This window comes from Lynx canadensis, chromosome C1, assembly GCF_007474595.2.
Source record: "Lynx canadensis isolate LIC74 chromosome C1, mLynCan4.pri.v2, whole genome shotgun sequence".
NCBI lineage: Eukaryota > Metazoa > Chordata > Mammalia > Carnivora > Felidae > Lynx > Lynx canadensis.
In genome coordinates, this window is record NC_044310.1 from 123,182,705 (window position 1) to 123,195,351 (window position 12,647).

Genomic DNA, 12,647 nt, shown 5'->3' on the forward strand with positions numbered 1-12,647 from the left:
TAGGATGAGCCATTTTCAAGAAAAACCTTGGTCTTCATGTGCCTGCCAATGAGTCCCAGATAATTCCGAATGCCTCTTAGACTCCAGCTAGAGCTCCTATTACATATAGATAAAAGGATTCATGGTTAAACCTTCAATAATGGGTACATAATGGTTTGGGTTAACTTGACTATAGCAAATACATGTGGTTGTTTATTCAGATGTTTACTGGTTGTGGTTTTAAAATATGTCCACAAATTTGATACTTCCCTCTATCAAAGGTGGAGCCTAATTCTCACACCCTCTATCCTTTCCACCTCTCCAGTATATGGGCTGGACTTGGTGACCTGTTTCTAATGAGTAATATATGGTGAAAGTGATGGAGTTGCTCTAGGAGCTAGGTCATAGAAGACTGTGGTTTCTTCCTTGCTGTCCCTCATACTGCTTGCTCTGGAGGAAGCCAGCAAGCCACCATGTCATGAAGACACTTAAGTAGTCTGTAGAGAGGTTCACTAAGGGAGGAACTGAGGCCTCCTGTCCTTAGCCATGGGAGTTTCCCATCTTAAAGCAGAGCCTTCAGCCCTGTTCCAGCCTTCAGGTGATGGCAGCCCAGCCGCCATCTTGATTGCAGCCTCATGAAGAAACCTTGAGCCAGAACCACTAAGCCAAGCCACTCCCAATTCCTGACCCACAGAAACTGAAAGTTTGTTATAAAGCAATATATAATTAGTATCTTTATTGAATGAGCTAGACTTTGCAGGATGCAAACAGGTAATAAGAGTATTCTTTCTCACTTTTTTTAACCTAATAAATATGCTTTCTCTGTTTTTTGCTGCTCAGGATGAATAATAGGCATGTTGTTTAGCTTCTCTGGACATTTTTGGGTATTTAAGAGCCCATTTTTGTCTAATAATCTTGTAATTTGAGCTCGTATACAATTTAAGTTTCATCCCTCTGCCGACCTCAGGGATATATTTCAGGCCCGAAAACATGTGGTGGGAGGGAAGTGTGGTTGGTTATTTCCCATTCTTTCTTCACTTCCTCTACCCCACTCCATAGGCTGTGTCTGATGCCTCTGCGGGTAGTGGGGTTGAGTAGAGGAATGAAGCCAGGTAAGGAATAGAAAAGGTCTTGACTGGTTTGGTGGCAGTATGACATTTGTGACTTCTGGGAATGGCACAGTGGTACACTCATTTGCCTGTACCAACTTGCAAGAGCTAATTGTTCAATTATCAGGGTATTAGGTGGTGTTAAAACCTAGCCATCATTAAAAATTAATATACATAAACTTACAATTGTTTTAAAATACAATATAATAAATTTTATCACCTCCTACTTAACTGCATTTGAACTGCAATCTATGTTCCTGAGTTTACTCATGTCTACTGCATCTGCAAGGTGGAAGTACTTTATAATGGTGTTCTACCTTGCATCTTTTCCCATGCCACACAGATGTCATGTGGGTAGCCTGAAGTTGGCTGTGGTGGGAGTCTGGAGCCATGGAATTATACCTTGTAAATACAGAAATGCTACAAATCTGGATCCTTTTCCTGAAGATCTAGTTGTTAAACCTTTACCAGAACATCACTGCTATGGTACATTCCCAAATGCGGATCTTCATTCTCCTGGAATGCCTCTGGTGGAAAATGTGGTTTCTATAGTTGCCTTTGCATATGCTGTCTCATCTACTTGACCACTTAGAATTTCCCCCCCAAGTAGTTTTCTGTTAGGAATACCCACATTCCTCTAGGCAGCCCTAGTGTAGAGAGTTATCCAAATTGCTCCTTCCTATGGGGTTCCCTTCTGGCCCAGGAGGAACTCACCTTCTTTTGCCTCATCTGAAGTACAGGCCGTTCCCATCAGAATTCCCTTTGCTCATCTTGCGGTCAGAAGCTGCAAAGCCTTCTGCAGGCTGCAGCTGCATCCTGTCACTCTCAGATTTGGACACTAGTCTTTGTGTTCCTTACTCTTGAGATACCATGTGCCATGACGTTTGAATGCTCTCTTGACGTGCCTGCCCCCTTGGTTGACTTGAAGAGAAGCACACCTCCCAATTCCCTATGGGGATATTCAGATTACATGACAACTCTCTTCAAGCGAATATTTTCCCATACTTTGAATCCTTTCATGGATTCTTAGTCTGCATATACAGCTTGGATACAAATGGTGTGCTAATGGTACAACTGGAGTTGGACACCCCCTTTATAAGTCTCCCACAGACTGTTTGAGACCTCACCTTAAAAAATGACCCTCTTTGCTACCTATTGTTTATTCTGTGTTTTGAGGCCTCTGCTCAAAGCAGGAGAAGACAAGAATAGTCACATCTAACAACCTGCTACACATGTCTTAGCCTCAATCTGTTTTTTCTTTCAAGTGTTTTCAGTTGGGAGTTGAGGCAACGCAGGCTGTACAAAGGCCACATGGGCTTCATAGGTTGCATGGGCTGAGGAAGGGTTCCAGGGACTATGAAGCTCAGTCTGAGTTGTTTACTTAGTGCCTAGCAGCAGATGGGAGCTCAGCTGTTGGTGCAAATGATAAGAGAGGAAAGATCCAACGCTGTGCTGGATGAGTGCTATCAGGTATCAAGTATCAGGAACAGAGCACAAGCCAAAGATGGGGGATACGAGAATAAGTTAGAAGCTGAGGTCAAGATCACGTTGGGAAGTGGATATGGCTCTCAGAGAACTCATTACCATGCTCTAGCCTGCTGGCATGGGCCACTCAGCTGGCCGGGGCCTGGTCAGCCAGTTGAAGGCACAGGGTGGGCATGGACAATGTCATTTTAAGTTCCTTGCGATTAATTAGATGACCTTTAGTTTCTTGTCTAGTACCTTGCCAATTATGTTTTCAACGGGAAGATACAAAAGGAAGTAATATTCAAGTAAGACCCTTTTCAAAATGAGCATCAATCTGGTGGCTAGCACAGAGTGCTAAAGGGATACTAGAGAGGCACATTTAGATTCAGTATTTCCTAGCTTAGCAAATACTTGCCCTAATTACATAGTCAGTTTTGTCTATAACATGAATTTCTTGAAGGCAGGCTCCTCATTGTATGCAATGTCCCCACAGTACTACCACACTGGTAAGTGTCAAGTGGGTAGTCAGTAATTTCTGATTTACTAAAAGTGTTTCTCTCTTATTTAAAATTCTTAGTTTCCATCATATATAAAAGTCCAAACTCTCTAACCTAGTTTCCAGAGCATGCTGCAACATCAGAACTCATCTGATCTGTCTCATTTCCCACTGTTTCTCTACATACATGCTGTGCTCTGCCCAATCAGTTTTATAACTTGCCTCTGGACACACCTTTTACTGTTGCTCACGTAGGGGACCAGAATATGCCACCCCAAAATATGCTACTTTGGCATAAGGATTTTTGAGCTGGAGACAGACAAAAGAGAATCAATAGATGTAGAAAGAAGTCTTCCCAAGGCTTCCCTTATCTGACTAAAAGGAGAAATTTGTGAAAAATGAGGACTGTCATTAATAGGAAGTTTCATGGCCATGAAGAAGGTGGAAGGTCAGTGTCAAGATGAACCAACACAAACTTTATTCCGTTAGTTTCTCTCGTATATTTACCTTCCATTGGTTTAGTGCTCTTGAAAGTTTAATAAAACTCTCTCTGTTGTTTTGTTATTTCTCTACAAATTATTGTTTTGTTAAGAGCCTATACTAGCCCAAGTTCTAACCACCCCTTTGAGTTACTCTTCATTGAGGTTTCTCCTGAATGATGAGTGTTGTACATGTTAATAAACTATTTTTATTTGATCAGTCTGTCTTTTATCAGTCTAATTTTACACCGTCTTAGCAGGAGAACCTAGGGGGATAAAAGGAAAAATAATTTTTCCTCCCTTACACTCAGACTTTTACTCTCTTAGGAAAAAAAAATATCATTCTTCTCCCTGCTCCCTCATTAAATCCTACACATCACTACACACTACACTACACTACACATCACTCAGATTCTACCTGTTCCTAAAGCCTTCTCTACTTAGATGTTTGAAGTGATCATGCCTTCAGAACTCTAGTCCATGCCCTCAAAGACATGGCAATGAATGATCATCAATCAAGCACTGACTTGGCATGCCTATTCTATGTACATTTGGAACTTTTAGTCAAATTTGTGTTGATATTTTGCTCATCTAACCTGCCTTTAAACCCTTTAAAATCTAAGACTTGGTTGTATTCAATAAACCCCAGTACCTGAGAAAGCTCAGAACCTCCCAAGTTTATGACTTTCCCTGAAGCATATGATTTACCCCATAAAATTCAGTAAGGGACACATTCAAAAGAAGTCTTTTCTATACCACAATTTGTTTAATTGCAAACCTCAATCCATTAAACTATGTCTTGGAAGCAAATAAAATCAAATATTTATTGAGCTATATGCCCAGCATGCTGGTAGCTACTTCAGAGAATAGAAAGATACATAGACTTTTGTGAGACTGAAAATACAAAGGGACAAAGACCAGAGCATATAAAAATAGAACTCTGACCCACAACCATTGCAGCAGTCAGTCCAGAAAGCCAACCACAATCTCTGCGACAACTGGCCCAAAATGGCCAGGATTTGATCAGTAACTCCTAGTCATGTATAATTTTACTAGAGCTTGAATTGAATTGTAGTCTTTGAGGCTGGTGCACAGGAGAGTTAGCTAGTGGCTGCTCTGTACATACACAACTTTGTTTTCGTACTCATATTGTGACATATGTATTTTGTGGGAGAAATTACACTCTACATTTCTGGTGGGTTTTTTTGAAGGTGTCAGGCTTAATACCTGATGAATTTTAAGGGTCTACTTTTGTGAGATCTCAGTGAAGAGTGATCAACTTTGAAGAGTAAAAAAGGAAATTAATAAGTTAACCGTTTAGTCCTGTGAGACTAGAATAAAGGTGGTACCAACTGACAGAAATGGAGACTTGGGAAAATTAGGTATAAAGGTCAAGAGACTGCAGGAAGTTCAAGTTCATTCAACAGATATTACTGCCAACTCTGTCCTAGGTATTGTTCTAGATGGTGAGGATATATGGAGAATGATATTGACAAAAATCCTTGCTCTTGTGGAACTTATATATGAAAATGTAGACAGTTGGTATTTGGTGTGAGATTTTGAAGTTACTGAGGACTTATCCTTGAGTATATATTATCCACGATATATACTTGGGGTCCAAAGAAAGCAATGCCTGAAATTAAGATGGTATCACAGCACAGAAATCACACTAGAATCTGTTGTCACAGAGCAATACAGTGGAATCTCCTTCAGAGGGAAATGGGGAAATACATTAATGGACGATTAACCTAGGGTTGGAGACTGCTTGAAGACAGCTGGTCTAGAATTAACCGTATCTTCACCATCACAAGAGTATCACAGCATTGTCCTTTAGCAGATGCTGTGGAAACAGGTGGTAATAATGGTAACCTGCATTTACATACATTTACAAAGTACTATCATTTGCATTATTTAATTAAAAAAAACCAACTGCCTCCCTATGTTTACAGATGGAAAACTGAGGCCAAATTGAGAGTAGAATCATCTTCAAGATTAGTAAACAAATTGTGGTCAGATTAAGAATTAGAAGTTTTCATGATCCTTAGATACTCAGAGGTATTTATATTACTATTTTTTCAGTCTGTATATCATAAATGTAGCATATAATGAGCTTGTCACCCTAAAGAATGTTAAAGAAAAGAATAAAAAGGGTGCTGATTTATTACTTACTATATGCAACCACATTTCCCCTAAGTAGTAATTTTAAGACATGGTTAGATTTTTCCAACTCTCAATGACAGGTTTCTGAATAATTCATTAGAGGTGCTTGATAGTGATCATTTATTAGAAACTGGTTGAGCAACACAAAAAATGTCCATTGATATTGTTTCATTAGTCATCTGAATATGTAATTTCAGTGAAACAAAAGATTTAAAAGAATTAAAAAATGTAGTATATTGTCACTACGGCAAAAAAGTTAAATTCTTCCTATTTCTTACTATTGCACTTGAAGATGTTAAAAACGCACTGGTGGTGGATAACTCCAGTTAAATTACAGAACCCTTTAGTCTTGTTTTTCTTTTCTAAATACAAATTAGGACGTTGATCAAGCATTTTTTTATGGGATAGTCAAAAGATAGTTAAGAAAAAAATCTATACAGCTTACTATTTACATTTGTGTAGTTCCATGAGCCATGAAATTGATCTAAGCCCTTCACATTTGTAAACTAATGTAATCCTGGCATGCATATGTATGTGTGTGTGTGTGTGTGTGTGTGTGTGTGTGTGTATACACACAAGTGTGTAGATATACATAAACAGATGAGGCAGGTGCCATCATTTTCTCATATGCGAAAACTGAGAGCCAAGGAGGTGAAGTAGCTTTCCCCTAGGGACACAGCTTCTACCTCCGAGAACTGGGATCTAGTTTTACACACAAAAGGTTCCAGAAAGCAAAAGTTCTGCCAAGCCACTTTGCTTTTAGGTCCTCTCCAACTCTAGGAAACGGAGCTGCTAGCTTTGGTTCTAGGGCGGGGCCATGTGGAGCCTCGGCCACCTCCCTCGTCCTTCATTCTGCCCCAGCCACCCACGCCCGCTTCCCTCTTCTTCCACCACACCCTGCTTTACTTCTATCTCCGCTCCTCCCCAGCGTCACGGAATGGTCTTCGAGCTCCGCGCCCTTGCAGCCTGTAGTACTCCGCTCTAAGCAGCCAAGTCACCTTGGAGACGCGCCCACGCGCGGTGGGCGCGCGTCGCGCCGCCGTGACGTAACCTCAGCGCCGCCGCCATCGGGCTGGGGGGCGGGGCGGTGGAGCAGGCTGGCCGGCTGGGGCGTGGCCGGGGTCCAGCTTCGGGCCTCCGCGGCCATCGCTGCCTGAGCGGTCCCTTCCCCTCGCCCACTCCTGCCCTTCTGGGCCGAGTGGGGCTGGGTGGCGTCCGCAGCCTCGCCCCGAGGGACACCGCGGCTTCAGGTGCTGGGCCTCCAGCGCAGCGCAATGTCAGGCGCCGCGGCAGCTCTGTGAGTCCGAGGCCGCGGCCGTGGCTGGGGCGGCCGGGTCCGCCGAGGCCGCTCATGGTGCCGCCACGACACCATCGCGGGGCAGGAAGGCCAGGTAGGCAGGCAGGGGAGGGCCGCGAAATCAACCTGCGCCCAAACTGGCACCGAGTGTCCACGAACGGCCCCACCCCCAGCTGTTGGTGGCGGTCGGAGCGCCCTGGCCGAAATGGTACTGGTCTCCGAGGGGCGGCGTGAGGGGAAGGCTGACAGGGGCGTGTGAGCCTGGTGAGGACTCAGGCACTAGTGGGAGCTGCTCGAGCGCCGCCTCCGGGCTTTTTCTCACTCCCTGAGGAGGCGTCACCGGCTTTACTTTTGTTTGTTTTTTTTTTCCCCTCAAAGGAAGGGGATTCCCTTTAACAGCTGTTTCCTCACTCGTCTCGTGAATTTCTCTTTCGATCTAAAGAAAGTAGATGCGGTGACAGGCAGGGGTGGGTGCGGGAGCGTGGAGTATCCTCCCTTCTACCACGTGAGGCGTTTGGAAACGTGCCCTCAAGACTCAAAACAAATCACTTCCTCTCAAATAATCAAACTACCCTGCAAAGAGACAGGGGACCGAGGAGACCCTCAGAAACAGGCGCGAGTCTAGACCTTGCCCCCTGTGGTGGATTCCTCTGTAGGGAGAGGCGAATGGAGTTGTGTATTTACGAAACTTGGAGGAGCTATTTACCAGTAGTTAACTATTGTTAAATACTGCCGTTTGTTGAATACTGGCCTTTTTTTTTTTTTCTGTACTGTGTACGTTTCTGAATATAATTTGAAGTATACAGTGAATACCATTAGAGGCTAGAGAATAGTGTCAATTGTATTTAACACACTTAGGTATTTTTCTTTTCATTTGTTCATTTTGAATTTTAAGACTTAAAAAAGATGTGATGAACCTTATTTTGAGTCGTTGATGTTTTCGTAATCATCATTTTATGGTTGTTTTTAGGTGCGCTGAGTTCTTTACCTCCTTTTAGACTCAGATCTGCCAAGTTTTCAGGCATTGCTGTTGAAGATCTCAGAAAGGCCTTCAAAGTAAGGTAAATCCAACTTTTAATTTACCGTGTGACCTTCAAACTGAACCTTAGCTAACAAGTGATGTTTGTTTCTCTTACGCGAATTTCTCATTTTCTATGGTTATTTTTCGAAATCTTCTCTAATGGGATCTGTATTTTCTACAAAACAGACTGCAGATGGTGTGTGTATTTATCATGAACCGGATGAATTCCCAGAGCAGTGGTTTCACCCAGCGCAGGAGAATGGCTCTTGGGATTGTTATTCTCCTACTTGTTGATGTGATATGGGTCGCATCCTCAGAACTTACTTCGGTATGTAATTCTTGTGTAGGAATGATGTTGCATTCTAGTAATGCTGCTGTCAATCTGCAGTATCTCTCTAATCATTTGTGTCTCTCATGCTTACTTCAAGCAGTATTTTGGGGGCGCCTGGGTGGCTCAGTCCTTTAAGCATCCAACTTCGTCTCAGGTCATGATCTCACGGTTTGGGAGTTCCAGCCCCGCTTCCGGCTCTGTGCTGACATTTTGGAGCCTGGAGCCTGCTTCAGATTCGGGGTCACCCTCTTTCTCTGCCCCTGCCCTGCTCATGCTCTGTCTCTCCTTCAAAAATAAAATAAACATAAAAATATTTTTTTTAAAAAAGCAGTATTTTGAACGTTGAATTACTTATATTTTCTTTGATAAGTGAATTCGTGTCAATTCAAGTTGAAACAAAAGATACTCTCTTTTGTATCGTAGATTTTCATCTGTCTTCTAGAGAGTTATTTAAAAAAAAATGAGACTATGTGCATGTTTTCTTAATATTTGAATAATGTATCTGCTGTTTTCTTGTAAATTCAGGGTTTTTGCTGTTGTTTATAATACTATTTTCTAGTGGAACTAGTATCTAGGATGCAAAACCATTTGTCACCATTTAGTGGATAGTAAGAATGCTTTTGGACAAATGAGTGAAAGTGATCAGAGTTTTCATTATTGTGCATATGCATGAGTGCATGCACAGTTATACATTTGCCGATTCAAACATTGTAAAATACGTGGTACACTGCGCATTCAGTTAAATTTTATTTTGCCTTTATCAGAGTACTCGTGATAGTAATGTGTTATTTTGAGTGCACAAAGTAGTTTTTCTTTCTAATTATATGTAGTTATTTTTATTTGTTTAGTTAATCTCTATAAAAAGACATGCTTTTTATAAAGAAGTTTCACTTTCAGAAATTACTTTTCAACTTACATGTTGCAGTCTTAAGGCTAATATACAGAAGGAAACTAGCATTTATAAAATGAACTTAAATGTGAAAAAAAAGCAGTTTGCTACTGCTGGTCATCTCACATCATAGCTAAGTAAATAATTGATATTGACATTGTAGCCAATGAATAAATAAATTTTTAGCTGTTTTGGAAGTAGGCTCTGGAATACAACAGCCATTTATTTTTCACTCTTCTATAACTTTTTTTTTTTTTTTTTTAGATTAACATTCTGTAGTTTAACCACAAAGAAATCTCTTTAATGTTGACAGGGAAATAAGCCTATCTTTAAAAATTTATTTTAGTTTTAAATAAATGGTTTTATTTTTATTTACCTGGTAATAAAATTTAGGACAGAAGAGGACCTGATCAAATTATAATTTAAGCAATTCCAATCTGTTGATAAGAGAATATTTTATAATTTTGTTATCCAAGAGCATATATGATGTGTCTAATTTTTCAGCCAAATATGCTCATTAAACTTTTGAGATATATTGTGTATTTCAACAAGAAAATCAATCTTTGTATTATAAAAGTTTTCTAACATCTACAAAGTAGAGAGAATGGTATAATGGATCTTCATATACCTAACAACTATCAAATTTTGCCAATCTTCTCTTATCAACCTCCCAGACATGTTTTCCTGGACTATTTTAAAGCACATTCTAGCCACTTATCCTTTCACCTATGAATTTTTTCATATTCACCTCAAACTGAAAGGTCCTAATTTTTAAAAATATGATCACTCTGCCATTCACATATCTAACAAAATTATAATTTCTTAAAATCATCTGGTACCTGATCCATATTCAAATTGCTTTTAATTCACTTTTGTTCCTTAACTGTACTCCCCCACCCCTGCCTTTTTTAAAAATCATGCTATTAATTTGTCGGAAAAGCTGGATCATTTTTCCTATAGGATATATCACATTCTGGGTATCACAACAAGACTGCCATTAGCCTGGGTGACTCAGACCACAAACATTTATTTCTCACATCTGTGGCCTGGAGAGCTCAAGATCAAGGCACTGGGAGATGCAGTGTCTAGTGAGGATATGCTTCCTGGATCTTAGGTGGCAGTGTTCTCACTGTGTCCTCTCAAGGCAGAAAGGGCAGCATTCTGTGGTGTCTTTATAAGGCACTACTTCCATCCATGAGGGTTCTGTCCTTAGTTATCTCCAAAAGCCTCACCTCCAAATACCATCACATTAGGGGTTAGGATTTTAACATATGAACTGGGGGAAGACATACATATTCACTTCATAACACACATTCCAAATTTTGCTGATTGTTTCCTTGGGGTGTCATTTAACTTGCTCCTCCTTTTCTCTTACTTCCTGTAAAATGGTACTTAGGTTAAGTCTTGATTTGATTCAAGTTCAGTTTTTCGGGAAAAATACCTTGGTGGAACTGGGTACTTCCGTGATAACACATGAGTCACAAATGGCTGCAAGTCTTACTTTGGGTGATGCCAACTTTGGCACTATAAAATTTCTTACCAACCTTTAGGTAGTAGTCAGTTATCCATATGATTATTCTCTTGATGGACTATTTCATTTAGGGGTTGTAAAATGATGATTTTTCTAAGGGTCATTACTTCTGCATTTATTAGCTGGAATTCTTTACGGAGAGCTTTCTGTAACTACTATGTGGTTATCCTGAAACATGGTTCATATAGGAAGGGTTGAATAAATCTTGATTCTTTTCTTTTGTTCATTTTAGAGTAATGTTGCTTAGCAACTTCCATTAGTAACCATAGAGTATCATTATACATTCATGGATTTTTGTATATTTACTGTGTTTCAGACAATTGTAGTTACTCCGTTTTATGCTTAAACTGTCCTATCTTTGACCAGTGGGGGCCCCTTCAAATTGGCTCTACTGTCCTTTCAGTATGATCCTATTAATCTTTAACATCCTATTTGTTTTCTGGTGCAAGATGCCCCAGGCTCATCTGGTACTTTTCCTGCTCCATACTTGGATTTGGTCATTTCTTTAAGAACCCATGGTTTCTTTTAGTGCAGGATAATACAGATTACCATCAGGATTCTATAGGTGCTTACTCCTCCTGGGTCATTTTTTTCCAGGCCTTTCAGTATACATAACTAGGAATATTTTTTTAGGAAACAAGAAAATCATGAGTTCTAAGTTAAATGAAGGTGACAGGTTTTATATAATTTCCTAACTATTAAACTTCCTATGCAATTTTATTCATACACTATTCTGCTTTATTACCTTCCTTTATGCTGTTTCCTCTGGGCTATTATTCAGTCCCCCACACTCAGCTCAAGAATAGCTTCTCTTAGGAAACTTCCATAATCCTCAAAATGGTCTGTCTCCCTTTGGTAATTCCATGGTACCTGTATACCCCTATTGTGGTACTTAACACATTATGCTGTTCTTTTCATAAATATATGAAAAGAAAGGCTGTCTTATTTTCCTTAGCCTTTAGCACAAGTACTCTTTCTTGCATAGTAGGTTTTTGATGCATGTTGAACAGAACATTTTTTTGGAAGTTGTTGCTGTTTTGTTTGGGAATATTCTTTGTATATAAGCAAATACAATATTTAGAAATGAGTATAAATATTTTCATAATCCTTTTTGATTTTCTGTTTCGCTTGAACTTCTAGAGTTAAAAATCGTGTAATAGGCTTATTTTATTAGAGATAAGTAATAAGGTTTAAAGTCATTTCATAGTTTCTGTAAATTTTTCCTCTACAGTATGTTTTTACTCAGTACAACAAGCCGTTCTTCAGCACCTTTGCAAAAACATCTATGTTTGTTCTATACCTTTTGGGCTTTATTATTTGGAAGCCATGGAGACAACAGTGTACAAGAGGATTTCGAGGAAAGCATGCTGCTTTTGTAAGTTTTAAATTTTAAGTGCTTGTTGGAGAGGGGATTTATTTTTTCAAAGTGTAAAGTTAGTAGTGTCTCAAAGGACTGTCAAATTTCAAGTTGTTAAAATGAATGAAGATAACATAAGAGAAACTGACTTTTGTCCAAAATTTTAAATTCTTCTTCTTTTTTTAATTTTTTTTTTTTCAACGTTTATTTATTTTTGGGACAGAGAGAGACAGAGCATGAACGGGGGAGGGGCAGAGAGAGAGGGAGACACAGAATCGGAAACAGGCTCCAGGCTCTGAGCCATCAGCCCAGAGCCGGACGCGGGGCTCGAACTCACGGACCGCGAGATCGTGACCTGGCTGAAGTCGGACGCTTAACCGACTGCGCCACCCAGGCGCCCCTTAAATTCTTCTTCTAATCAACCTGGTATCAAAATATCTTATGAGAAATCAAAGGTGCATAATCACTTTCTTGCTGTTACCTCATAACATCCTTTGAGTTGTTAAAAATTATTGAGCTGGCCCAAATCAA

The 12,647-nt window shown here is 40.1% G+C and overlaps 1 protein-coding gene across 1 annotated transcript in view; it reads left to right on the forward strand.

Annotated features, from left to right (window-relative positions):
* Positions 1-6,893: 6,893 nt before the first annotated feature.
* The window catches only part of SLC35F5 (solute carrier family 35 member F5), a 37,907-nt gene continuing 32,153 nt past the window's right edge, over positions 6,894-12,647 (forward strand). Inside the window, 4 exon segments of the mRNA XM_030327151.1 lie at positions 6,894-7,081; positions 7,958-8,048; positions 8,195-8,336; positions 11,991-12,134. Coding sequence (XP_030183011.1) covers positions 7,042-7,081; positions 7,958-8,048; positions 8,195-8,336; positions 11,991-12,134 — 417 coding nt within the window. The 5' untranslated portion in view covers positions 6,894-7,041.